We start from the raw sequence: 27,931 nt of genomic DNA on the forward strand, positions 1-27,931 counted from the left end.
CCATTACCTTCTTGCCGGATTTTTCGGTGTAAATGGCTTTCACTGGTCCAGGGGCATCCTTTCCCTTCGGTGATGTATAAAATTGCGGTCCTGGCAGAGTCTTATAGTCCAGTTATATGTAGGTTTCGTCATCCATGATAACACACCCCATTTTTTTGGTCAGAAGTTTGTCATAAAGCTTCCGAGCTCTCGGTTTCACAGATTCAGCTTGTTTTGGATTTCGTTTTGGCTGCTTCTGCTTCCGACGGGTCTGCAGACCCATTCTTCCCTTGGCACGCATAACGTTACTCGCCGAGGTTCCAAGCTTTCTCGCCATATCTCGTACTGATACCGAAGGATGCCGCTTGTAGTATTCCTTAACCTTTTTGTCCATTGTGGGATCAACAGGTCCGGGTTTTCTACCACGTCTTGGGGCATCAGTAAATGTGCACTCTTCACAATACTTCCGCAATGCGGTTTGAACTGCTCCGACACTTATACCTTCTTCTCTGGCTAATTTTCTTATAGAAAGACCACTCACGGTACCCCATTTGTGCACAATTCGCTTTCTTTGCTCGGGAGAAAGGCCACGCATTTTCAAATTTTCGCACTAATCGTTAGAAAAAATGACAGCATCTGTTTCTTTTGGATGTAAACAACAGGACGCAGCCAACGTTTGGTTGAATACTGCACGTTATTTGAAATGACGGTTGATCGTAAGTATATTTATAATTATCGGAACGGTCTATAGCATCCCTGTCGGCAATGTTTTTTCGAATTAATCCACGAATATTTTGCTTCTTAAAAGCTGAATATCCAAGGTCCTTTTCGATAAAATTTTACATGGAAGTGTGGCTCATTTTCATTTAACACGCCATTTTTCTTGCGAATCCAGGCCCGATGTCGAACATAACTATTGATATACAGTCAGGTTTTTTTCCGCGGTTTTTTAACGCGGATTTTTACGAGGTTTTATAACGCGGATTTTCGAATTAACGCGTTTTTTTCCGCGATACCGCACTAACTCAAAAAAAATTTTCACGGGTTTTTGAGTTAACGCGGGTTGGGAACCAGAAACTTCTGAGTAAAAGACTTAGTCGAAAAAAAAACCCTCCGCCTTTCGAAAGATCCGAAATAACAGTCAAAGAGGACAATTTTATATACTGGTCGTAGAGCGTCTCGGGTTTTTTTTTCTAAAACCTTTCTTGGTGGTTCACTTTACGCGGATTTTTGAATTAACGCGGTTTTTTACACGGTTTTTTACGATGTACGTATCCCCAGCGTAAAAAAAACCTGACTGTATACAAAAAGAAGGGGGCGCTAAAACAAGTTATCGCCTGCAGCTCAAATCAATCTTCATCCGCTCCTGCGTATTCTCCATCATACCTGACGTTCATGGTGATCTGATCGGTGCCTCTGCTTTCAGTGCCGTGCCCCCAAAGCCGTGAGGCTCGGTTGCGTTGTGTCTGATATACAGTTGAAAGTTTTAAGTGCATGAACACTTTACTTACTTACTTATGCGTCCTTAGCTTTCCATCCCGGGCGGCTGTTCGCTTTAGCCTTAAACCTCTTGATTCCAATCGGCTTTTTTGATTTCTTTGTTCAGGCTATACCTGTCTCGCTGCGATGTCCGGTTGCATTTCAGTCTGAAGGCGCCGGCGTTGAAGCTCGGCAATTGAGATCCAATTGTGGGGCCACCAGGCACGAATTAAACACCACATCTGGTAACGAATACCTGCAGCTTCTGGGTGTTCTTCGCTGACACACACCACGTCTCGCTGGCGTATAACAGCACAGGTCTTACATTAGAGTTGAAAATTCAGGTTTTGGTACGCAAACTAATCTGGTTCAATCTCCATACGTTTCGTTGATTCGCAAAAGCAGCCCTAGTATTTATCATTCTTGCACCTATGTAAATCTTCGTACCGCCGTCTGCTAATATCTGGCTGCCGAGATATTGGAAGCTTCCGACTTTCTCCGCTTATACTGTAAAGTTGGAAGGATTGACTACGTTTACAACAAACGATTTGGTTTTGTTGACATTGATAACACAGTGCAACAATTTGCTTGCCTTGGCTCCTATGTATGATTTTTTCAGGTATTTTGACGCACAAACAAATTTCTCCGAGTTTGAACAAATTTCCCCTTGAGGGGCAACAGTGACACCGCACAGTGCGTTGAACATATGGAAAGCTTGGACAAAAGTCAAAATCCTTCGTATAAGGCTTTATTTCAGCACAATATCTATTCAAACGATTATTTTATGAAAAATAATATACAAAAGACCAAAACTTGATTTATCTCCTAGGGTAAGTGAACCAATGATGGTACTAGTGAAAAATTTAAATGTGTGATATAGTTTGATAATATTATGGACTAGAGAGTTTGAAGAGTATTACAGTGTTAGTACCAAACTGCTATCATTGTGTTGATTCGATCGATTTTTTTTCTGTATAGACTTCCCCACTGCGACCAGAATCGTTGATCTATTGTGAGATATGCCCGGGTGTCTGCTGTATCCCGCACTTCTATTTTTAGCAATACCGCTATTGAGAAGTGACATGCTTATTATTATTTTTTATCAGTGCTTGTGTGTAATGTGATACTTTTTCTTCTACACGCTTACTGTTTCTCCTATACCGAGCCTCGTTCATTCTGCCAAATATCACCAATAATAATTCCCTGGAGAGCGGGGGCCTAGTGTGGTTGGTAACGTCTCCGCCAACCACGCTCGACGCCTGGGTTCGAATCCCACCGCCGACATAGGTGTCGATGGTTGTGAGGTGGCCTGATCCAATCACAACCAACCCAACTGGTCTAGATTTAATCCTAGCCAACACCGGGAGATTCTCTGAGGCGAAAAATCTCTGGGATTACGCCTTCCATCGCATGAGGAAGTAAAGCCGTTGGCGCCGGTCCGTTAATAAACGGGTCGTGAGTTAGGGTCCTGGGTGTGGAGTCGCCTCCCTGGGCGTCGGTGATTGGCCACAACAGTGGCGGAACTAGACCGACGGAAAATAAGCGAGAATAAAAAAAAATTCCCTGGAGAAGTTTCGTCGTGCGTCCTTCTGGCCAGTTTTATCGATAAAAGGCACCTATTTTTGTTAAGGGAGCTCCGTAGCTGCAAGGTTACAGAGTCCGCTTTGGTAAGCAGGTGGTCGTGGGATCGAATCTTAGTAGAATCAGGCCATTCGGTTGTCAAAAGACTTTAGCATGGGTTTATTCTCAGGCTTCCCACCACGTACCTTTCCTTCAATCTGAATTCTACAGTACTCTTGTTGACTCTCCTTCTAATAAAAATAAGTCCTTGTTATAATAAAACTGGTGTGAGTAACGTATGAAAGTTCTCTACAGGGAATTGTAAATAGGCGATATTGTTAGGATGGACAGAGGCTCGGTATAGTAGAGCAGTAAGCTTGAAACGGGAAGGTACAACTTACACACAAGCACGGATATGAATGATAAGCGTATCACTTACTTCAATAGTGATACTGCCAATAATATGAAGTGCGGAGTACAGAAAACACCTGGCAATATCACAATAGATCTAAGCTCTGGTCGCAGTGATTAGTCCATACAGAAACTAATATAAGAGGAAGTCACGCAAAGGTATTGAAGATTTCAGCGTAAAGGAAGCGTAACTAGTGGGGAGCCTGAGAATAAACCCATGCTCAAAAGTCCTTTTTGACATCGAATGGCCTGATTCTACTAAGATTCGAACCCACGACCATCCGCTTGACAAAGCGGACTCTCTAACCTTGCGACTACGCAGCACCCTGTAGATTCACAACTGGCTCACTGGCTTTAAAAGCATCTTTCAATCCAAATACTTCCACCGTTGTCGAGAAAACTGCATCATTTTTACTGCCAATTGATTGCTGACGCCCCAGCAAACAGATTGATTCATATAACTCGCGCTCAACTCTGTTAAGTGAACCCTTATTTAGTAAAAAATGACCATATAAGATGCATAAAATGCGCCTATGTGTACAAATCTGGAGGCCATATACGTACATTGTAAGAAAAAATTGGTTACGATTTTTTATAACTTCGCATGCTCTCTTAAATGGCCTCATTCGAAACTTTAAATTGCATTCTCTACGACTTAGAGGATTGACGCATTTTACAATTTTGTATGACACGTTAAATGGCTTCATATTTAACCTGATATTGCGTTTTAAAGGATTTAAGTTTTATACGATATAAACAAATTTAATTTTGCATTTTATGTAATTACAAACCTGACATGCACATTTGAGCGACTTAAAACTAACATCCTTATACGACTTCTGGTTTGCTGGGGCCACTTCTCAAACAAGGTTTTGTATGTCTGGCGCGCAAGTTGACCTACAAAAATGCAGAAAAGTCTAAAATTCGCACAAATTAGCAGTTGAAGTTAATGTCTATTGTTTCTTTGCCTTTCATAGTAACTTTAAATAAACATAAATCTCAGATTGGTAAAATTTGGTAGATTTTTTCACGACTTGTTTGAAAATTTTGATGTTTTCTAGTTTTTTTTTTGTGAATAACTTTATGTTTACGAACTGATTCACGATGTTTCTCAATAACAATCACTCTAAATTGTATATAAATCGATTATACAAATCATTTTTCATGTAATCCATGCCAAGTTTCGATTAGAAGTCACTTAGTTTTTGTGTATCAGAGAGAAAGCGCCAATTTCAGTCTTTTGAAACACGTGCTTCTTCACTCGCTAGTCTTTGTTTCTGTTTCCACTTACTACGCGTGTCAGAGACGTCAGAAACTTGCACAAATACACTCATACGATGGTAGAAGGTTTACATAGTTTAAAATGACGAAAAATATCAGCAAATTTTCGACTTTTGTCTATGGGTCAACGCACTGTGCGCCGTTTTGAATTTTTGAGAAATCGCAAATATCCCCTGTTTTTTCGACGCCATTTTGTTTTGAAGCCAAAAATCGAAATTCTAAGAGTTTGTTCATTATTAGCATTTTCTTATCGATTTTTAAAAAACAGATCATAAATCGGACAAAAACTGAGCTCAAAACGGTGATTCTACGAAAACGGTTTTGGCATGGTTTTAGTATATTTCACAGAGCGAAATAATATCGAGTATGTATGAGCAATTAACATTAATGGTAATGCGCTAATTTCTAAAAGTGGTTGTAAAATTATGTTTTAAATTGAGTAAAAAAGTCTCATAAATCGATTGGTAGGTGTCTGATCAACGTAAAATGTCAGCAACATTTCAATTTTGTCCTAATTCCCCTACAATAGTGAAATAGATTCATCTCGACGTTATATTAACTTATTTGAAATCTGCTCAATGTAATATCACGAATGTAAGCAATACTCAAAGACACAACTACAATCCGTCCTTATGCAATCCTCTCCCCTTTGCGGGGAGGGGGTCGCATTTAACTCATTTTCACCATCTTTCTTACACAACTTCATCCATTCTTCCTTTCTTCAAATCCTGGTCGTTTTTGAAAATCTATTTTCTGGAGCTTTAACATTATAATCGCCTAGAATTCATCTATTGGGTGAAGTTCTGGCGCGTTTGGCAGATTTGCCTCCTTCGGCGCAAAAACAACATCGTTGGCCCTGTACCACTCCACCGCCGACCAAAAACAGATTAGGACCAGAAAAAAGGGCGGCAGGCGATTCTGAAGGCTTTTTTCTTTATATATTTGAACGTATATGGTGCTGGTCGTTACATACGGTTTGCTGAAATATGTCGACCTGCTTCTTCCGCCGAGGGCTGGGAACGTCTCGTCGTCCGTTACGGTGCATTTCGGCTGCACCAACCACTCGCGGCACAGCTTCCTGCTTCGGGATTTGACTACCGTATTCTGTTTAACGGTTCGGTTAGGTGTTTTCCTTTTCTTGAAGACATGAAGTCTGGTCCACTTCATTGCTTGCTAGACGAACTAGACGAAAGAATTGACCTTTTAAGCTACGTTTCGAATTGAAAGGAAGTATTTCTTCTCTTTCTTGCCTTGCACCGGGTCGGCTGTCTTCGCTTTTCTTCCACTGCCAGCTCGCCGTTGAGTCGTCTGGTATATCGCGATTTTTGAGCTTCATTAGGAATATTCTTCGCATATACATTCAAATTGAAATAAACTACCTCAATTTCTCTTTACAGAATGCTCAGGACTCGACTTCGACGCCTTTTTCCTTATAACTGCTCCGATATTATCTGCAGACGTCGATAAAGTGATAGCCACATATGATGATGTCGCTGGAATCGAAAGTGTCGAGGTCAGTGAATTCACGGGTTCTAAATTGTATCTCAGTGCCCGCATCGTCGGCGGGTCTCAGTTAGCCATCAGCACGACTGCTGACTTCGAGAACTACGCACTGAAGGAAACCATTCCAATGTTGTTTGGGATCATGGAATTCAAATGCTCGGATGGAACCTCCCGAGAACTGCCGGTGCGAGTTCCCATTGTAGAGGAGAATCTATATGAACCATCTTTTTCGCAACCACTGTACGAGTTCCAGCTTCCGCTGCCTCTGCCGAAAGATTTCGATATTTCCTGTGGATCCGACGGTGTTAGTCCCAGCTTTCCGTAAGTGGTGTGATTAATCTTTGCTAACTTCAGTTGATTTCAGGAACCGATCGTTGCAGTCGATTACGATTTGGTTTTCAATAATGTGGTATTTGGGATCGAGGATAACCCCAACTTCTATATCGAAACATTCCCAGGTGAAACTCCAAAGCACTTTGTTGCGAAGATAAAAACTAAGACTACTGTCACGAAATTAGACGAGAATATTACGCTGAGAATTACAGCGACAGTAAGTTGCTTTGGCGTAGCTTGATGGGCTAAATTTAATTTACCTTTTGAGTTTGTAGGACAACGGAGAGGACCCGAAAACGGACACAGCGGAATTACGGATATTGGGAAATCCAGAGATACCATACATCGAACCTCCTCAGTTTCAGCAATCTCTCTACCGGAGTAGCTATGAGGTACAATTGGGAACTTTTCCCGCTATTCAAGTCAATCTAATTCCAAACACGTTCGACGACACGACCAAATATGCGCTTGATGATGGTGATGATGCTCAACTGTTTACGATAACTGCTGCTACAGGTTCCGGTGGGGCAAGCATATCCTTGCGATCGGGCGCTACGATACCCGACGAAAAAACCTTCCTGAGTATGGTGATAACGGCGAGTCGAACCGGAGCCGAGCTGGAGGGCCGAGCGGCCATAATTGTAGAATTGCAACGTTCGATACCGGTCGAACCGTCGTTCGAGCAAACCGTGTACGGTGGTACCGTGGACGACAAAAAAGTCATCACCTTGGAAAACGGCATTCGGTTGAAGGCTGACACTGCAGCAGGAGATGTTACCATTGCGTTGGTTGGAGAGGATGCGAAATATTTTAGAACGAGTAGAACTGATACTTCGGTCGCTTTGCTTGTGTCCGATGAGCTTACCGATGCGGTGTTGAAGGAAAAGTTTTACTTTCATTTCACTGTGGAAGCACGCAAGGAGGATGTTGGTACTGGGGTTGCTTTCGTAGTTCTGGAAGTCTCGAGGCAGGATCAGATTATTCCAAAGTTTGAACAATTGTATTATGAAGGAACGGTTACGGAAATGGGGGAGCTGGATTTGGCAGAAATACAAATTGTTGAAAGTACCTATGTGGAAACGTTGAGCTTTGCGTATACAGGTGACATGAGTTTGTTTTCGATTGGGGAGGATCGGAATAAAGTGTTGATTACTCCTAATGACATAACCGAAGAGAAACTAACAGGAAAGGTGTATGTTCTAGTGAGAATAACAGTCACCTTGGAGGAGGAGGTCGTGGCAGAAACGATATTGATTATAAGAGTCGTAAGGTCGACGGTGGTCATACCAGCTTTCGAGCATAACTTTCTACAAGGTCAACTCACGGCCGCAACAGAAGAACTAACAGAAATAAAAGTGGTTCTGGTACCAGAATCTTTCACGCAGCATACCATAATCACTGTACAGGACTCAAGAAATCTGTTTGAGTTGAAAGCCACGGACCTTTTCAATGAGTTCCTGGTTGTTTTAAAAGAAGGAGTATCAATTCCTGACGATTCTCATCTAACCATACTTTTGGAGGCAACCAACCCGAAATCATTAACCGTCAGCTGTTTAGTGCTAGTCGAAGTAATCCATCCACTTCTGGTTACCCCAGAATTCGAGCAGCTTTTGTACCAAGGTCAAATCAATACTAACCATCAGTTGGAGGAGCTTGTCTTAGGTCTCAAAGCGGGAACCTTTGACAGCACGGTCGTATTCACACTATCAGATCACGATGCAGATCTGTTTGTGCCCCGAAAGCTAGAAACTAACAAATTGTCGATCACACTCAACGAAACAGTCAGCGAAGATGACCTCGCCAATCGTGCTAGTCTGCAGTTCAATGTCTACGCGAAGATGGGGGACTCACTAGAGGGCTCCGTTCCAGTAGTGGTAATTATTCAGAGCGCAGATGTGAAGCCCCCTATGTTCGAGAAAGCTCTCTACAAGTCCCGCATCGGTACAAACCTTCAATTGGTGCCGTTTGAAAAGATAAAAATTACCGATGACTCTTTTGCCGAAGGGCTACAGGTGGAGATTATACTGAATAGCACAGATTTATTCCAAGTAGTGTTGAATGAACAAATCTTGGCGGTTAGTTTAGTCCGGGAAGTAACAGCGGATGACTTGAATGGACTGGCAAGGTTCGAGTTTGTTGTGCAGGTTTCGAATGCTGCCGTTGGTTCCGGGTTTACAACGATTCTTGTTGATATCGAACGTGATGTGATTGTTGTTCCCGAGTTTACAGCCGTTTCCTACACCGGATCGCTTTTGGAGGTTTCAATGGAAATGAGCTTTCCTGAGAGGATTATCCTAAAGGATGGGACCGCAACGGAAGCAGTTGCTTATCAATTGTTGGGCGCGGATGCTGGTATGATTGATCGAGTGATCAATGAGGATGGAAGTCTAAAATTATCTCTGAAGGAAGAAATCACAGCGGAAAATTTACAGGAAAAATATCAGCTAAACTTCGTAGTTCAGGCGAACAATCCCGGCAGTCCGGATGCGTTGGCTAGCGTAACAGTGGAAATAATTCGTCCTGTTGTGCCAGTTTTCTCGATGCCCTCATTTGCAGGGGTTCTACTAGAGGGTCAGCTGATAGTAAACTTTGCACAGAATGAAATTAAGCTCAAGGACGGAACGATACAGGAAGACATTTTGCTCATTCCAACCGAAGATGATTACGAGCTATTCCAGGTGACCCGTCAGACAGAGATCCAAGTATCGCTGAAGAGCACTGTAAACTGGAACCAAATCCGCAATCGACCTTTCCTTAGCTTCCGCCTGGAAGCCTCGAATCCGGGAAGTGCCAAAGCGTACGCAACAATTTTCATAACCATCGAGAACAAACTCGTTGCAACGCCTGAGTTTACCAAAGTCCTGTACCGGGGATCACTTCAGAAGACCACCAACGAAATCACTTTCGCTGCGTCAGAAATCATCACCTTGGAGGATGACAGCATAACTGACAGCCTGTCGTTCCGTGTGATTGAGGGTGATGCCGAATTATTCAATGTCACTCGCGATGGAAATAAATTTCGAGTTGCACTGAAGGAGTCAGTGAGCGAGCAGGACTACGAAGGGCGCGATTTGTTAAGCTTTCAAATTGAGGCCAATAACGAGTTCGGCTCAACGGACAGCACCACCGTCATAATCGACATACAACTTGATGAAATCATTTCGCCACAATTCGTAAAGGCCATCTACGAAGGTTCGATTGCAGAAGGAAGTACAACGATAAGTTTAAGCGAAGAGATTACTCTTCGGGAAGGAACATTTAGCTCGGCAACGCAAGTAGGCCTAGTCGATGGAGATTCCGATTGGTTTACCGTGCTCAGATCGGATTCATCGGTAACGGTTTCAGTAAAGAGCGCTGCTACAATCGAATGGGAGCAAATTGTCACTAGAAATTACCTTAGTTTTGTCGTGCAAGCTTCGAGTCCCGGCAGCACGGTTGTTGATGCATTCGTGGTTCTAAGCATCTATCGTACGGCTATCGTAAGTCCTAAGTTTAAAGCTTTATCTTTCCAAGGCTATTTAGAGGATGGCCAGAAGCAGGTTAGTTTTCCTGAGGGCAAGGCAATTGAGCTGGAGGAAGGCAGTTTAGTGTTGGGATATACCTCCGAACTGCTTGACAATGATTACCAACTTTTCGATCACGTAGTGGAAGACAATCGGGTAGTTGTATCTCTGAAAGACGGAATAAATGCGGAAGATTTGGAAAACAAACTTTACCTACAATTCAGTGTTGCCATCAGTAATCCAGGAAGTGAAAAAACGGTTGCTGCGGTTGTTGTTGACCTGAAACGAGACACCATTCCGGCCAAAATCCCGATGTTCGAGAAGACAATCTATGAGGCTACAATTAATACCGATTACAGTTTGAGTCTGGTGGACTCTATTTTCGTTACGGAGGGGACGTACACTGATGATGTTCTGCTGCGGATTGTGGAGTCGAACAGCAACTTGTTTAAAATCGTTCAAAACTCTAGACAAGCCGACATTCAGCTTGCAAAGGAAGTAACCGCAGAAGATTTAGAAGGTCTAGAAAGTTTGCACCTTACCATACAGGCTGTCAGTGAGGTGGCTTGGAGCAACTGCTTCCTCTACGTATCACTTCCAGCAGGCGAAAATGGTAGGTTTTTCTGTCAGATAGTAAAATCATTTTAACGACTTTTTTGCTTTCAACACAGAAATTTGCACCCCATCGCCACCAGTAATCGATTGCACGGACTGCTATGATTGCTCGACTGGGGAGCCTCTGGATGACGCCCCTCACTTCCCATACGGAAACTACCACTTCCATGTCAAATCCGATAGCTCTGGTATGATCGGAGTGGTTAAAGCCTCCGTTAAAGATCCTTCAATAACTTTGGAGCACAAAGTCGAAATCAGTGATGGTAAAACTTCTCAACTTTTTTCCTTGTTGTATAATTAAATACTTATTTTTTCAGCCTACCTTCAACCGAGAATAACACTTTCAACGGACGGAATTCTTCATATTATGGAGCCATTGCTTCCCAACCAGTACAACTTCCTAGTGGTTGCCATTAGCCCGAACTCCCAGAAACAAACCACCGTCAATGTTAATCTGGACGTCACCCAAGACCAAGAATGTCCAGCCGATCCGGAAGCCCCCAAAGTTGTTACCGTAGATAAAATCCTCCTAATCGAGTCCCTAGCGGAGGAAACTACTCATTCCAGCATCTTCCCATCGCAGCTAGCCGATTGCGACTACGAACTGATCGATGAGAAACCCTTCCTTGGGTTCAACTACTTCTCCATCGATTCCACAACCCATTGGCTGGTGGCAAAACCATTTGATCGTGAAAACACAACTCTGTTCCAAGACATGTCTGCACCACAGTTCCAGCTACGGTTGCGTCTGATATGTCCTCTCCAGGAAACTCATTCGGTGAAATCCTCCATAAAACGATCATTAATTGAAACCGATGGGCTGAATTTCGCCCGAGATATTACCGTGATCAATATCATCGTGGTAGATATCAACGATAATGATCCCAGCTTCGTAACACCACCGGGGGGTCAAAACCTTCACCTAGGATTCCCAGTGCCATCCATAGCCGCTGGATTGTTGGTTCCGCACTTGTTTATCGTGGAAGCGACGGATCCGGATGAGAACCTCAATGCCAAAATTCGATACAGCCTAAATACAGAAGACGACTTCGGAATCGATCCCGAGAAGGGAACGATTTTTCCTCTGCAAAACGCTATGAACTCAGACGAGTTGGTTTCACTGGAAGCCATAGCCACCGATCGCGATGGGGCATCCGATGGTAGAAGCACACGGGTAATACTATTTATCCATCGTTTGCAGGAGGATAATTTGGTGCTGCTAACAGCAACAGGATTAGCAGATGTCGATAGTATGATTAGTGGAATCAATCAAAATGCCGGTAACATTCAGCTGAAATCACTAATGGAAGCTAGAGTCCCAGCGATCGATCAGTTCGCAGATAGTCGATCAACATCCTCGAAACAGCAAGAGAATACAATCATTCGCGCAATTGTTTATGCGTTTGATAGGGAGAATAATCTACAAGATTCTGACACCATTAAACGGTAAGTTAATTTTACTTTATTTTTTTTTTAATTAAACCTGTTTAAAACAAATTCGCAGAATCATACAATCGTCAGCGCTATCCGAAAGCATCACGTCTGAATCCTATCAGGAGGCCGGTTGTTCCGGTTCCAGTGGCGGCAACTGCAGTCCGCTCTATGGATCTGATGACGCTAACACAGGTCTAATAGCGGCCACCTCAGTCCTAGGGGCTCTCCTTCTTCTAAGCACAGGATTTATAGTGTTTCTATACCTTCGATTTGTGCGTCCCACTCGAAGCACCCCAGCGAATCCATCTGATATTGTTCAACTCGAGAATGACTTTGACATATCGCCACCGCCGTCACCTCCGACGCTGGGATTGAAAAAGGCAGCCGACGATTCTCTGTCGGATGATGATCGAAAAATTTCAATCCAAATTTCCGGAATCACCGATCAAGGTTAGTTTGATTTGCTTCCTAGAATTAAAACTGGTAAACTTCAAGGGCTTAAGACGGAACTGAAGCTGAATTGAAAGTTATTTGAAACTGAAATCAGATCGTATTGAAACTGAAGCTAAACTAAACTGACACTGAACTTCAACTAAATATCAACTGGAGCTGAATTAAAACTGAACTGAAACTAAACAGAAATTAAACTGAAACTGACCCGAATTCGAACTATGATGGGGCTAAACTAAACAAAGCAAAGCCTTGGTGCTACATTCCGATTCTGGACTCGACCTTCTGCTTATTATACACAGACTTCGCAGCCAACTGTTAAGCTGAAACTAGAAAAGGTAATGAAATGAAACCGAGACGAAATCGATCTGTAACTGAGCTAAAACTGTATTGTAACTGAATTAAAGCTGAACCGAAACTGAGTTGTAACTGAACTAAAACTTAATTGAAACTGAACTGACACTGAACTGAAACAGAACTAAAACTGAACTGAAACTTAACAGAAATTGAACTGAAACTGACCTCGAACCATTCTGGAGCTGAACTTCAACTAAACTAAAGATGTTAGTAAATCGAACTATAACTTAGCTAAAAATAAAATGAAACTGAACTATAACTTAGTAGAATTTGAACTTGCTGAGGCTAAACTACAGCTGAACTGAAACATAATAGAAACTGTATTAAAACTGAACTGCAACATAGCATAGCATAGCATAGCATAGCATATTTGATCGCACGTGTGTTGCCCGCGATTGACCAGAATTAGCTGAAACTGCACAAAGAACCGTCAAAATGGTGCCTAGGAGTAGCAAGCCATTCTCAGTGTACAATTCCTAGTGATCTTTCTTTTCACTGGTCAAAAACGTAGCTGGCCACGCCCAATGCAGATCAATATAGGAAGGGATATCGGGAATGTTAGTTCAATACTTGTTGCTACTAGAGACCCAGGAGTCCTTTGCATCATCCACAAATATCAAAGGAAGGAATTAGTGTTAGTGGAAAGGAATTTTTCTAGATCCATAGAGGTTGATGGTGCGATCTTTTCTACACACATTCACGCCCGATATGGTTACTTCTCGGTCTCTGAGTAACCGGCCACCAGGAGACGATATAAATGAAACCGCGCCACGATCGCTGCATACAGGAGGATCGAAGTTTTTAGTTATCTTCGGAAACCTACAAATCGTAACAATTTGTATCACACTAAACAATATAATCCCGATATTTATTGCGAATAATTACGATAATTTGTCGCGATTATTTTAATTTTTATTTTATCGCGAATAATTAATTTATTACGATATTTATCGAACGAACGCAACCTACTCTGAATCGCAACGTGCTGGAATAGAACCAACGGGCGAGCAGTCTTCAAATAAATGATTTGGTACACCTCGGAAGTCACAACACACCGAAAATCCTTAGATGAGCTCATCAGGGCCGAAGACGCGTTTGCACCGGAGCATTATGCGCGACCAGTATTGAAACTGAACTGCAACAGAACTAAAACTGGAATAAAAATGTACTGAATTTGAACCTTAATTGAACTGTTACTAAACTGAAACTGAAACTGAACTGAAAATGAACTGAAGTTAAACTGAAACAGAACTAAAACTGAATTGAAACTGAACTTGAACTTAACTGAAACTGAACTGAGACAGAACTAAAACTGAATTGAAACTGTGTTGTAACTTAGCTAATGTTGAACTGAAATCGAGCTGAAACTTAGCTGTAACTAAACTGAAACTGAGTTGTAACTAGGCTAAAACTGAAGTGAAACTTAATTGAAACTCAACTGACACTGAACTTAAACAGAACTAAAACTGAATGAAGCTGAACTAAAACTGAACTGAAACTTAACTGTAAGTGAGCTCAAATTGAACGGAAACAAAATTATAACTTAGCAGAAATTGAACTGAAACCGTGCTGAGTACAGTAATGATATTGAACATAAGCTGAACTGATATTGAATTGAAAACGAACTGGGGCTGAACTACATTCAAGTTGAAACCAATTTAAAACTAAACTCAAACGGATCAGGAGCTGGAATTGGACTGAACTAAACCTTAAATTAACTAAACTGAAACTTAAACCGGAAATGAACTAAAATTGAATGTCGAGCGCTCGTTGTTGAATAATTGAAAAGGTCTTCAAAACTTTTTAAATTCAAAAGTTTGTAACATGGACATTAGGGTGTTCCAAAATTGCACAAGTCTGGTGCTCACCCTCCAGATGATAGAAAACGGTGTTACGAACAAACTTTTGTTCGGCGGCAGCTCTAGAAAATGATGTTTTCAACTGGCCCCGATGATTTTTTTGAAAAAATCGGTTTTTCTTATGTTAAATCCAAAAAACATGTCCAGTTATGCAATTTTCCACGAAACCTAATCCTTTTATATTTTTTACAGGTTCCTTAGGGTCCAAATTGTAAGGGAAAAATTTGTTTCGGGTTGATTATCGTCAATTTATTTTCCTAAAAAAAATCTAGAGATTTTTAAGTATACTTTGACATTCAATCAATAACAGTGGGTATTAAACCTAATGCTCTCACCAACTGAATGCCTTTAAAAGTTGGGAAGTTTTATGTGGAAGAACATTTCCAAAAACTATATGGCTCTAAAATAGCTTGATTTTGAGTTATTCGTGATTTACTGTGGAATGGAAAGTAACATTTTGATGTTTTCCAATACTAAAATGTTCATTTGCCGTATCATATAGTATTATAACTACAACTAAATCTCCTGTTACTCGAAGGGCTCGTTCTGCAGGGTAACTGTTAAGCCTCAACATTTCGATTTGGCATCAAGATAATAATTTCTTTCTATCCAGGCCTTTGAATCTTCCTGAATAAAAAAACTTGATATCAAGCCGCAGTCTATCGAAAAAACTTTAGTGACTTCTCTGTGAGTCCACTAAGTTTTTTACAGACGAAAATTTATTCACCCATGAATTTTCGTTTTCACTGCTCCATTTTAAATACTCTGCAAGACACATTTGAAAAATATAATGTAAGCTAGGGCAGTCTGTCTTATTTTAAAGTATTTTTTGCAATAGGTTTGGGAATACACTCGATTGGGATTAATTAATTTGATGGTGTGAAGCGGTAAATTCCAATAATATTAACCGTCTTTTTATTAAATGATTGGTCATTGAGGTCATTCGAAAATGATTTTGAAGAGACTTTACCGTCAAAACAAATTGAATTGAATTTAAATTCGGCCATATGATAAAAATAACCGAATTTGGCTCATGTTGAATTATTAATTCGATTGACCGAAATAGCGATGTGACGATAAATGAAACTGCTATCTGAGAGAACTTACGCTACAACTACGCGGCGCCGCATAAGTTGTAGAATGGAAAATTTTTAAAAAGGAGACGGACTTTCCACTGTTTGTAGGTATGCAGACGAAAGTTGTACCCGAAGAACTTAGGTTTTTTGTCATCCATCTGACCATCAACTAGCATATCATTAAAATAGCACCGAGGATAGACAGGCATAGCAGTCAGGTTCAGGCTTCCGTACATTTGCAGTTGCCAGGAGAGCTAGTGGAGAGAGAGGTCAATAGTTATTTTACAGTGAATGTTACATTTTAAAGTAATGGTGTTTTCAAGGAAGTTTTAGAGCGAACAGAGACCCTTATTTTTACATTAACGGGCCCAAGATCAATCCCCCTACGAGTGAAATTAAAAAAAAACTCGAAAATTCAATATTTTTTACCACCGTCTCTTACAAGCTTCTTCAAAACAACATAACAAAAAACATTGCTGAAAACAATAGGAACGTATTTGTCAGTCTTACGGAGCTACCTAATTATTTTTAAATATATTGATATTATAATATTTATAATATAATATTCTTCAATATATCTTTTCAAATAACGCTATACTACTCTCCGTAAGTTTTTAAAATACGATTGATCAGGTTTGTTATTCTCCTCAATATGCAAATTGAATATTCACCGTTCACTTCCTACCCAGCATGAGTGCTGCGTATACCAATATTTTGCAACAAGCCCCCTCATTCTGCTTTGTGCTGTGTTTCTGCCACTCGTAGAAAAATAATACATTTGCTGCTTACACCACAGCGGAGCGAAACAAAAGTGGTGAATCACTCTACTAAGAATGCTCAGAAGTACACCACGGTGTTCACTGCAAAGAAAATTCGATAGCTTTTATGAAAACATACGTGACGGGCGCCCGGATATTTTTTTCGTTTTGAGATACAATGCAAACAACGCAACCTACTTTATAACCTACATTTTCCCCTCATTTGATGTTTGCTTAAGAGACACTCAGTAAAAGCACTGCAGTGAGTCCTGTTGTGTAGTTATTGTGCGTATTGCCCTTTCGTGTGGAAAAGATCACTCCAGTTTGTTATCTTTCAGGAGAGATGTTTCAGATTCCACTGGGGTGTTTTTTGCAAGCTCTCTTTAGGAAAGTGCGTCGCTTTGCCCACCAGTGTGAGAGTAATTGTTTGCGCAGTGAAAGATATTCTCCTACACACTAGTGATTCTCGGAAGAGAAATAACAAGCCATCCATTGATTTGATAATATTTGGGTTTCTATCATTTTGTCTACATAAAAAGCACACGTTGTACGCAAAGCTACGACCGCACGTAGAACTACATAAAGTTTACTTTACGAACTAATTTCATTTTCGTCATATGGCTTACATTTTAAGTTTAGTAAAGTGGGCAATGTATGTAGTTTTTCGAGAATGTGAAAATGAACGGGAATAGAAGGTATGACTTTCAGGCTTAGACAAAATTTTCCCTCGTCCAGACGGGACTCGAACCCGCTATCTCCGTTGTCTCCGGCAAGGTGTTTTGGCCAATTAAACTACTGGGAAAGGTATAACTCATTCTAAGCCAAAGTCGAATCACCCTCTTCTATTGTGTTCCCGTATCCCAGCACGCCACGATGAACTGCACACACTGCCCTGTGGGAGTGAAGAGACCACTCTCTCAGTTACAAAAATAAAACTAAACAATCAAACGAACGAAAACGAACTCGTCTACCACCTCAAGCTCATCGCCGTCTGCGATGATCCGGGGTAGGAGGCAAACGTTGTTCGTCCTTGGAGCCTAGTCTCTTAAAACAAAGAATATTTTCGACGCATTGATTAGCAGTCCAACACGCTTAGTGTCCGTTTTTAGTCTGGTGTAGGTTTCCACCACCTTTAAGCTGAACTTCCTTCATGAGAATCTTATCACTCGTGTTGATGCCCGCTCTTCGTATAACACCTTCGAGGGCGAAGTTAAAAAGCTAACAGGAAAGTCCATCACCTTGTTCCATTCCTCGGCATGACTCGAAGGATATCGAGAGCATCCCCGAAACACGCATGTAACACTTCTTACGATTCCTGGTAGCCTTAATCAGCCGCGTCAGTTTATCCGGGAAAATATGCTCGTTGTCGTGTATGATCTACCATCAACTGTATCATAGGCTACCTTGAAGTCGATAAAAATGTAATGCCTGGACGACAAAAATCTATCGGATTGAAAATATCTGATCTATGGTTGCGCGGGCTCTCATAAATCCCGCCTGGTACTACATCACGAACCTCCTGGTTAAATTTGTCAGACGTTGAAATAGAACTTAAGAGAGTATTTTATAAGCAGCGTTGATGAGTGTAATGCCACAATAGTTGTAGCACTCCAGAATGTCGCCCTTCTTAAAGATGGGGTAAACGATTACCTCCATCTATTCTCCGGGCAGTTTTTCTTCATCCCAGATCTTGGAAATGACCCAGTGCAGTGATCTAGCAAGTGTTTCTTTACCATGTTTGAAGAGATTTACCATGTTTGAAGAATTTACCTTCCATATCCTTGCCCGTCTGTACTTGACCAGGTTCTCTTTCGTCCTCACCCTCAGGAAAATTACCCAGGTCCGGCTTTTCTCTATCACCAGCACCACTGCCTCGCATTCCTTATCATACCAGTCATTTCTGCCACTCGGCGCCTCTGTTTCTAGAGTCGTCGCGGATTCCCTGATGGTGGATCATGATCCAGCAATCCTCGCTGCGCCGAACACCTCTTCCGTGGGTAGTGCCGCTTCAAACTGTTGTGCGTAAACTTCATCAGCTTGATGTTAAACCGCGGGGATCGGCTCTGTCATGACAGATAGAAAGTCGACAGTTTTGAGCGCATACCTAAGTAGTGGTTCGAGTCAATGTCCGCACCTCAGTAGGTGCGCATGTCGCAACCTACTTTATAACCTACATTCGATGAGCACAAGGTCAATTTGGCTTGTTGTTCGTTGGTAAGGTGATTTCCGAATGGCTCTGTAGATGTCTTTTCGGAGGAAGAATGTTCTTCGGAATACCAATCCTTGGGAAGCTGCAATGTTTACGCCTCTTAGGCCCTTATTGTTCGTCTCGGTTTGCATACTTTCGTGTTCGATCACCGGTTTTTACAGGTCTTCCCTTCCAATTTGAGCGTTTATATCCTCGATAACGATCTTGATGTCCCGCCGCGAGCAGCACACGACTTTGCATCATGCACAACACAATAAAGCCGGTACCCCGCTCATTTGTTGTGCCGCCGCTCTGGTAGTACTAGGCCCTGCGGGCACACATCCTCCGTACAATTTCTCCTTTCCAGCAAAATTCCTGCAGCGCTGCGATGCCGAAGTGACGGGGTTCCAGTAGGATCCTATCACCGCCCGGGATATTTGGCGATCTACAGTTCCATGTTCCGAGTTTCTAATCGGTGTGTTTTATTCGTCGCCTAGGTCGTTGCCGATTTAGTAAAGTGTTTGTTGTTGGGTGTACAGACGCTGTTTGGGCCGCTTCTCCTGGGGGAGAGCCGCACCGGGTTTTTGGGCTAAGACACTGATAGCGGCGTTGAGTCGCAGCTAGGATGTGCGTATTGAAACTCACTTTGAGGATGTGAAAAGCCTGTTGAGTCCTGTGAGGATCAGTACGACGAGCCGAACTTCCTGAAAGACGTAATTCTAAGTCAAAAAATATATAGTTAATAATAATCTATTTAAAACAATAACAGTTAATTTTTTGTTGATAATGGAAAACATGTTAGAATATTTATCGCCGTCATTATATAAATATTACTCTCCAACCAGTTTTCTCTTGAGTAACTAACTTAACACTCTGGTATGCCTAAGCAGCAAAATTTGTTCCGATTATGAACTTTGTGCATCACAGCAACAAATTCTCATGCGAAACTAAGTTGCAGCAAAATCTAAGTTTCTTATACAATGACCAAAAAAGCGCAGGAGGCAGAGCCAATTGCAACGTTTTCGTTGTTTCGACACAAGTTTCAAGAATGAAACAGCAATGTGTATGATCTTATGCGTTTAATTTGCTAACAACATGGTATATGCTGCATGGTCAAATTTCAGCAACGGAGATGTATCGTAGCAGCAACTAGGGCGCAATAGCAACTACATGGCGTTATGGTAAGATTGTCAAATGGCAAATGGTCAGAATGGCAAAAGATTGTTTGTATGGCGATTTATCTTTGATTATTTCCACAAATTTGATGAGGATTTAAATGTAGTTATTAATTTCTATTCAATTTTCTCGTTTATACTCTTTACGTCATTTGCTGTAGAAACACCTGCAGGTTTATGGCTCAGTTTTTAATTTTGCTTCCCTTATTATGCTCATGCTCATTCTCAGTTTTTAATCTTGCTTCTTTAATTTATCAGCATCTCTGCGTGATGATGAAATTCAAAGCAATTTATTTCATTTCGTTTCAGAGACCAATATTTTTGGACGACTTCTAATCCAAGTATCCAAAAGTTACGGTTAAGTTAAGGCGAACGATCGGAAAAAAAGTTGCTGTTGAGAACATGACAGTAACTTTTAGAAGCATTGTTGTGTGTTTGTTTTGTGTATCTCGCAAGCATCACGCAACTTATATGCTCCACCCACTAGATCTATTCAGTGAAGGCTAGGTTTTCAAATGCCGTATACACGTTTCAGCAACAAATCCAACCTCGCGAATTACGTTGTTGGTGTGCAAATTTTTGAAGCAGCGATGCAACTTTAGTTGTTGCTTGTATCTTCACAATTTCATCGTAGTAACAAAAAATGTTTCTTAAAACCTCGGAATTTCATTAGTGCAACGAATGATCACAATTTATTTTTTTATTATGTTTCAATTGTTGCTTGGGTGATAATCATATTTCGATGTACAATTGACGCATTATTTTCAAATTATTAAAAATGCCAGTTTTTGTTCATAAATTATTAATGAGTGGCAATAAATACTAAATACCATAATTTGAAAAAAAAAACAAGAACGAACCCCCACTATTTAGAGAATAAATGGCAATGTTATCAAAAGCGAAAAGACAAATTGACTCAGACTATCTTTTTAGGGTTATAATTAAAATTAGATTAGGATTTTGCACGATTTCAGAAATGTAACACAAATTGAACAGATAATAATACATCTAATACCGAATCGTTAACTGTATATTACATTTTGTCTATTCTTCCAGAATCCGAGGACTCGAAAATCCCCGATCGACTGGTGCGCTCGCTAGAGAGTCAACTCGAGAGAGTGAACGAAAATAATACGGTCTCTTCGAGGGCAACACTTGATGAATCGACGCAGGAACCGAAGAACGTCAAATTCAACGAACTTGTCGAAAGAATAGAAGTTGTCGAACATCACAACGCATCGGCTCCCGATGGTGACGACGATTCGATCTACAGCGAGCGTTTTTAGCTAAACAATCTTATTTTGTTAGAGAAAAAGTTATACAAATTATTAATAAAGTTTCAGCTTTTTCAGCTCTCAAGCACCTCTATCTTCTCTACATTTTCGTTGAATCGAATCGATTTTCTTCTCTGGGTACCACTGTTAGCTTCGTTGCAGCTCACTTCCTCACTCTCATCGACGATCAACAGGTCGGAAAGTGATTTCGCCAGCCTGTTACTTCTGACAAAACCATCAGTAGAATCTAAAAAAAAATCAACAAGTTGATTTACCCGTAAACTTTCTGTTTCGAAACTACCCACCATCAACTGTAACATCCTCGATATGTTTTCTGACCATTGGTGGTGTTGATTTGGCATTGGCGAGAGAGTTCTCAACAAAAACACTACCGGAGTCTGCACATGGCTCCTCCGTACTAGCAGTAGATGAATCCTCTAGAGTTGAACGACTTTTCGCCCACCAAAAAATAGCCAACGCTGTAACGGCTATAAACAATACAATAAACACAGCCATAATAACTATGTATGGATAAACGGTGCAGTCCTCTGCAGGAAGTTCATCGATGAATAGATCATTCCAGGAGGACAGTTTTGCATCATCGTTGTTCATTAGAGAACTGAAAAATTTAGGATAATGATATTATTCTAAATATGTACTTTTTTCAATCATACTTAGCCAAACTATCACTTGATACAATCGCATTCTGCCCGTCGAACGCAGCTACCGCATACCTGAGGGCGGTTTCAAAGTTTTGCTGCCTGGTGGATGACTCCGAAAGCGACGTATAACCACCTGGGAGTGCCACAACTCTAAGCCCAGTTGCTGCTAGCAGCATATCCAAATAATCCTGCAAAGCTTCCTCACGCATTGCGTTCAACTGTAGCAGAGACAATTGATAAGGGAGTACAGGGACAACGTAAATTCGCAGCCGGGATTCGTTACCGTCCACAGCACCGTCTCGATCGGTTGCCATTATGTCCAGCTGAATCGTGTTTTCGTCTTTCAGAGCACTTTTGAGCGGAAAAATTCTGCCAGTTTTAGGATCAATATCGAAGTTACCATTCGGAGTTACACTGAAACGGATACTACCATTTAAATCAGCATCTAAGTCGTACGCCGAAACCTGTAGTAGGCTTGAAATCATCAATCGCTCCGATATTCGAGCTACTGGATAAGCGAATAAATCTCCCTCCTTTGGAAACGTGAATGTTGGAGCATTATCGTTGATATCGTCAACAATAACAGTAAGATAGGTGGTATCAGTAGTAAAAGGAATGTCTTCGAATTCTTTTATTTGACGATTGTCAACTGTTTCAATTGATTGTGCTTGACATACTAGGCGTAGTACGATTTTAAACTGAGGACGCTCCATGTCCGTAAACAGCTCACGATCTTCCCGATCGAAACGTACTGATTCTATCCAACCGGTAGCTTCGTTGACTGTAAAAATATCAACCTCCTTTTTAGGATGTTGACTAACTATTCGATACGTACAGTCACCGATTTTTGCCGGAAACACCTGACTGTGTACTCGCTCCTCCTCCAGATGAATAACGACAAACGTTTTCTCAACCGTTACCTTCGAACCCTCCTGCGATGACTCTTTGAGATCAATCAACACAACGCACTCATCCGATAGGAGCTCCGATCGTTTTACCTCAACAATCACATTCATGAAAAATTTCCCTTTCGGTGGTTTCGGTTCAGATTTCATCGACAGTGTTGCATTATTTTTAGCAACACCCACACTCAACTCGAAGTATTCCTTATCGTCGCCCATCAATACATACTCCAGATCCTCGTGTTCTGTGCCCTGGATCAACTCCAACACTATTGAGTTCTCCGAATTCGGCTCATAATCTTCACGAATGAAGGATCGCTTGAACGTGGGTGGATCATTGTAAACCACAGTCGCATCCGGTCGAATAACCAGTCGAGCTGTACTCGATCTGGGCGGAACGCCTTTATCTTCCGCACGAACCTCCAACTCGATGTTGTCGGCCAGCTTCAGAATTTGATCCTGCAGTCGTACAACACCTCGAAACTGCTTGAGGCTATTACTAACGGGCACCGACTCGATCCTAAGATATTTATTACTCTCCAAGCTGAACGTCACCGTGTTTCCCACCAGGTCGTAATCGGTCGCAACAATACCCTGTCCACCGTCAATGTACGGAGTAAGATCGAAGTTCTTCGGTAGCGGTAGCGGAACCGTCACCTCGTATACTGACCGTGTGAACTCCGGATCGTAGTTGTTCGCTTCCAGTATGTCCTGAAAGTACGCTCCGACTGTTTTACCGACGGAACATTTGTACTCAATTTGCAGCGCGATCCGTGTTGAGCTTTCCTGTTTATCGTACTTTTCAAATTCTGCTGTGGTGCGAAAAACAAGTCGATCGTTTTCGACCTTTATGTCTAAGTACTTGTTAGAATAGTCTACACTCTGCAGGTTCCGAACCTCAAACTCGGCAATCGTGAAACCGGTGGGGGCCTTCAAGTCTAGCTTGTGACTCGGATTATAGTACTGCCAAAAGTCATACGTATCCGATTCACAATCTGAAAGATTTAGGAAGTTAGTTTTCAGCTGCAGCGTAAAGAAAGATTTCAGTTTTGCTGTTTACTATGTGCTGCTAGTGGAGAGATTGATAAAATGGTGAGAATAACCGAAATCAGAATATGATTTTGACTGAGTGCCATTTTCTAAAGCTGCCTAATAACTTCACTGTTTTAGTGCGTATTATTTCCATTGAAAACTTAACTCCGACTAACAAGGGACAGAGCATTGTCTACGGGTAACTTTTCCCTTATCATAACTCTCAGGCGAAAGTAAATGGTTCAAGTGTTGTTTAATTTTTAATCATATCATATACTCAGCTCGAGTGGCGGTAAGTAATGTTTGAATTGCGGAAAGCATTGAACTATTGTATGTAAAAATATTTGTAAGTATGGAGAAGCGTGAAAAACAAAACTACCACAACTGTTATGTCCATCATCGACAGCCGGAGAAGCCCAAACCAATAAAATGTGCTAAAAACCTGTTAATTAAATGACGCGTTACAAGCTTAGATCATATCCAGAAAATTTGATTGGTAGGTAATTCTCCGAAAAATTGAGCTACGGAGCATGCAATGCGTGTTTTGGGTGCAAACCTATCGGATTACGATGACACGATATACGATATACAACAGAAAGTGGGCTTTTGAGATATTCAATTTGTAATTATTGTTTTGACATTTTTTATCAAAAAAAAAAAGAAAAAGAAATAGGGTAAGAACCCCAAAAATCGCCACCCCATTTTTCGCCAATCAGTGAATCTTGTTAAATTTAAACTTGATGTAGTTACGGCTCATGATTATAGTTAATACTATAAAAATTGGCAATGTGTTCTGTGCTTGAACGCACTCACAAAAATATTTTATTATTACAAAATGTCTTTTAAAATTATGATCGAAATAACGTTGTCATGTAAAGAGCAAAATTTTCTGCCAAACCATAACAGATGGCAAAAAAAACTTAGTGGAAAAGTTGGCATAAAACATTAAGTTTATAGAAAACTTTGTGAAAGTACTTTTAATTACACTGTTATTGCTTGGTTTTCATGTTCATATAATTCAAATTTCATGAAACTACTGTAATTTCAAACCTAAATATAACTGGCGAAACTTGGATCCCATATTATGCGCTCGACCCTAAATTCGCCAGATGAACTGTCATACAGTGTTTTGATTTCACAAGTGAATTCAATTTTCGACTCGTGGTTAAATTGAAAACATATAAGAGTGTTTTGAAGGATTTCGAATTGAAAGATGGTAAGAATCTGCTGAAGTTCTTAACAATCATTGGTTCTATTAGTTTTTCTCATTCTATTTGCAGCAAAGAACTAAGAAATATCGGTGTAATTACTCCGAGACTGAGATTTCCACCGCTGTTCTCAAAGTACGTGGTAAGCAGATGGTAGCAAGTAAAGCTGCCAAACATTATGGAGTGCTTAGATCGTTGATCCGGTCTCGTTTGAAAATGCAGCAACGAGAAATCGGCCGTTCTGACTGAATGTCAGTATTGACGCAGCAAGAGGAGGATGATTTAGAACAGTGGATTTATGACATGCAGCGTAGAGGTTTTCCCGTCACAAAAGACATGTTGCAAAATAACGTTAAACAGTTCCTTGATGAAAATCCCAGGGAAAATCCATTTATTGATAATCGCCCAGGTTTGTATTTCATAGTAAGGCCGTTACAAATTTTATTTTCATTTTATGTCACGAAATGCTGAAAATGGGACGCTCGAAAAAATGTTCAATGCTAAGAGATGGCGCTGTAGTGGTAGTGGTAGTGAAATCGAAATTCCCACGAGCATTTTGCTTAGTGACCGGAAAAACTGCTATTAGTTACCCTTTTTTATAAGGAATGAGTGGTTGATTCCAAAATGCCCCAAAACAGCGCCCCTGACCCACTCAATCAGGCATTCAAGGATTACTTGAAGATGCCAACCACTCTTCAAAGAGAAAACAAAAGGGAATACAGGTCCAAACGGTATCACGATTTAACATCAGATAAATTTGTTCGTGAATATTCTCAGAAGGAGGAGGAGAAGAGACGCCTCGAAGAAGAGAAGAAAGACAGGAAGCGTATTCGAGAGGAACGCAAACTCGAAAAGGATTTGAAGAAAGAGGAGCAAGTGAAGAAGAAGGAACAAAAGAAAACCGAATTCCGAGTAAGGCTGGATACTTAGCTAATGTAAAAAAAATAAATGCTTCCCATTGCTGACCAGTCAATTGCATAGAATCATCAATTTGATTCTATTTTTTGCATGTGTTGGTTTGTTTCATTTTACAGCTGTCTTCTAACATTTAGGCAGCAACAGAATTTTTTCAAATAGCTTAACGATCGAGTATTATTTGCATTTCCGTCCTGTTTCGAAGGTGGCGAAAAATGGGTCTTTGGGTTGGTGAAATTAGAATTTCGGGTGGCGAATTTAGGGGCTTGGGCACCCATCAGGAAATTTCTATTTAACATAACTAGATAAGTTATTTTGGCTGTGATGCAACCCGAATATGTAACACAATGTTTATTGAGCAGTATACAGTAAATACTGTACATTGTCGAAGTAACACATTAAAATGTATCACGTTCAACTTGCTTGTCTTGACTAAAAGTGGCGATTTATGGGTCCGTTACCCTATCACTCTGTATATTTTTTGAGGGACAAAAGTATTATCTACAATTTTTGCCGAAAATATTACACCAATAAAACAAACGAACACGCAGCACACTGGCGCAAGTACAAGAATGTTGATCGTGATAGTAATTTTGTACAACTAATAACTGGTGCATCGTAGAAACCAAAACAAGCTTCACAAAGTTTCAGAAAGAGCAACTTTTTTCGTGTTGCCTTCACAATCACTTCTGCTCTCAGCGCAAAAGCTATGTCAAAACAACAAATTGAAATGGAAAACAGAGCAGAGTCAGAACCTTCTTTTTTCTTATTAGAGACGTTTTAACTACTAGGTAGTTATTCACGAAGAGTCAGAATCTTGCTTTTCTCTTCATTCCTCTGAAGAGAAACCATCCCTGGCAGTCATAATTCTTTTTTTTTCCATATTTGAGAGTTTGAAAGACACCTTTTCATACCAGTTAAAGTGACATCTGGAGTTCCACAAGGCTCCCATTTAGGCCCTTTGCCTTTTATTTTTTTGTTAATGATGTTACGCTTGTGCCGACGACATGGAATTGTACATGGAAATAAGTGCCAAATCAGATATTCAACAGCTCTAGCAAATGGGTTGACGTTTTCTGCATTTGGTTGGACAGCAAATTGTAGGAAGGTATTATCAAAAATATATCAAAGAATGATCATGGATTCTGAGTTCAAATTTATTGGTCACTACAATAGAACTATCAATAAAGCCAAAAGTATGCTGAATTGTATTGAAAGTTCAGTTACCATTTCAATGACTCGTACATTGCAAAAACTATCTTTGTTGCATATGTTAGATCTGTTTAGAACGCCTTTTGGTCGTCATATCAAGATGTCCATTCCAACATTGTTAGCGGAGAAACCATTGAACTAGCCACCCTGGCTGATACTGATCCCGAAGGGACAACCCTGAAAGCGGCGCCTCAAATGACAACGATCTGCAGCGAAAGTGTTTGAGCTGTCAGGTGATCGGTCTTTCTTTCTAAGTCCCTAGACGATAGCAGCAAGACGTGTCTTATCTAATAAAAGTGAATGAATTTAAAAGTAAAAAATAAATTGTTAAAAGTGTTTGATTAATGTCAGTGAAGTTAGGTAGGAGTTTTTAAATAAGAGGTACTTACTATTTGTAGCATAAATTAGAAATAATAAAAATATTCCCTACTTCAGCTTAACCTAAAACAAGCCACACGTGGCGCACTTTTAAACGTGCCCAGCAGCCAGAAGTCAGATTAGGAGGAACACTGAATGTAAGCTTGAAAAGAATAAATAAATGTATTATACTAATCGTAATAATTTATAGATTTGAAGCACACTTGCAGACAATGAAAGCTGTCAAAATCAGTTTCCTACCAATTTTTTTGGCTGCATCGACAAACATAATCGAATCCGTACAGAAACAGATTTTCTTATACGTACTTAGGAAACTAGATTGGAATTCATTACCTCTTCCATCTAATGAATCGTGTTGCATGTTTATTAATATAGAAACACTTGAAA

At 40.7% G+C, this 27,931-nt stretch overlaps 2 protein-coding genes across 3 annotated transcripts in view; one reads left to right on the forward strand and one right to left on the reverse strand.

The window, feature by feature from the left end:
- Positions 1-21,304, forward strand: part of LOC129724007 (uncharacterized) — a 37,910-nt gene extending 16,606 nt beyond the window's left edge. The window contains exons 2-8 of the mRNA XM_055678585.1: positions 6,108-6,517; positions 6,578-6,763; positions 6,822-10,662; positions 10,721-10,927; positions 10,982-12,110; positions 12,169-12,548; positions 21,018-21,304. Of these exons, the coding sequence (XP_055534560.1) occupies positions 6,108-6,517; positions 6,578-6,763; positions 6,822-10,662; positions 10,721-10,927; positions 10,982-12,110; positions 12,169-12,548; positions 21,018-21,247 (6,383 nt within the window). The 3' untranslated portion in view covers positions 21,248-21,304. The remainder of the gene's footprint in view (positions 1-6,107; positions 6,518-6,577; positions 6,764-6,821; positions 10,663-10,720; positions 10,928-10,981; positions 12,111-12,168; positions 12,549-21,017) is intronic.
- Positions 20,884-24,021, reverse strand: LOC129724008 (protocadherin Fat 1-like). Of its 2 annotated transcripts, XM_055678587.1 has the most exons (5): positions 23,860-24,021; positions 21,910-23,794; positions 21,541-21,854; positions 21,325-21,482; positions 20,884-21,256 (listed from the first exon to the last, which is right to left on the reverse strand). In XM_055678587.1, exons 1-5 carry the CDS (start codon positions 23,933-23,935, stop codon positions 21,248-21,250), a joined length of 2,442 nt encoding a protein of 813 aa, XP_055534562.1. In that variant the 5' UTR covers positions 23,936-24,021; the 3' UTR covers positions 20,884-21,247. The 2 variants fall into 2 exon arrangements, with proteins under 2 accessions (XP_055534562.1, XP_055534561.1); XM_055678586.1 differs by having other exon boundaries at positions 20,884-21,482.
- Positions 24,022-27,931: the final 3,910 nt, after the last annotated feature.

Source organism: Wyeomyia smithii, chromosome 2 (assembly GCF_029784165.1).
Source record: "Wyeomyia smithii strain HCP4-BCI-WySm-NY-G18 chromosome 2, ASM2978416v1, whole genome shotgun sequence".
Taxonomy (NCBI): Eukaryota; Metazoa; Arthropoda; class Insecta; order Diptera; family Culicidae; genus Wyeomyia; species Wyeomyia smithii.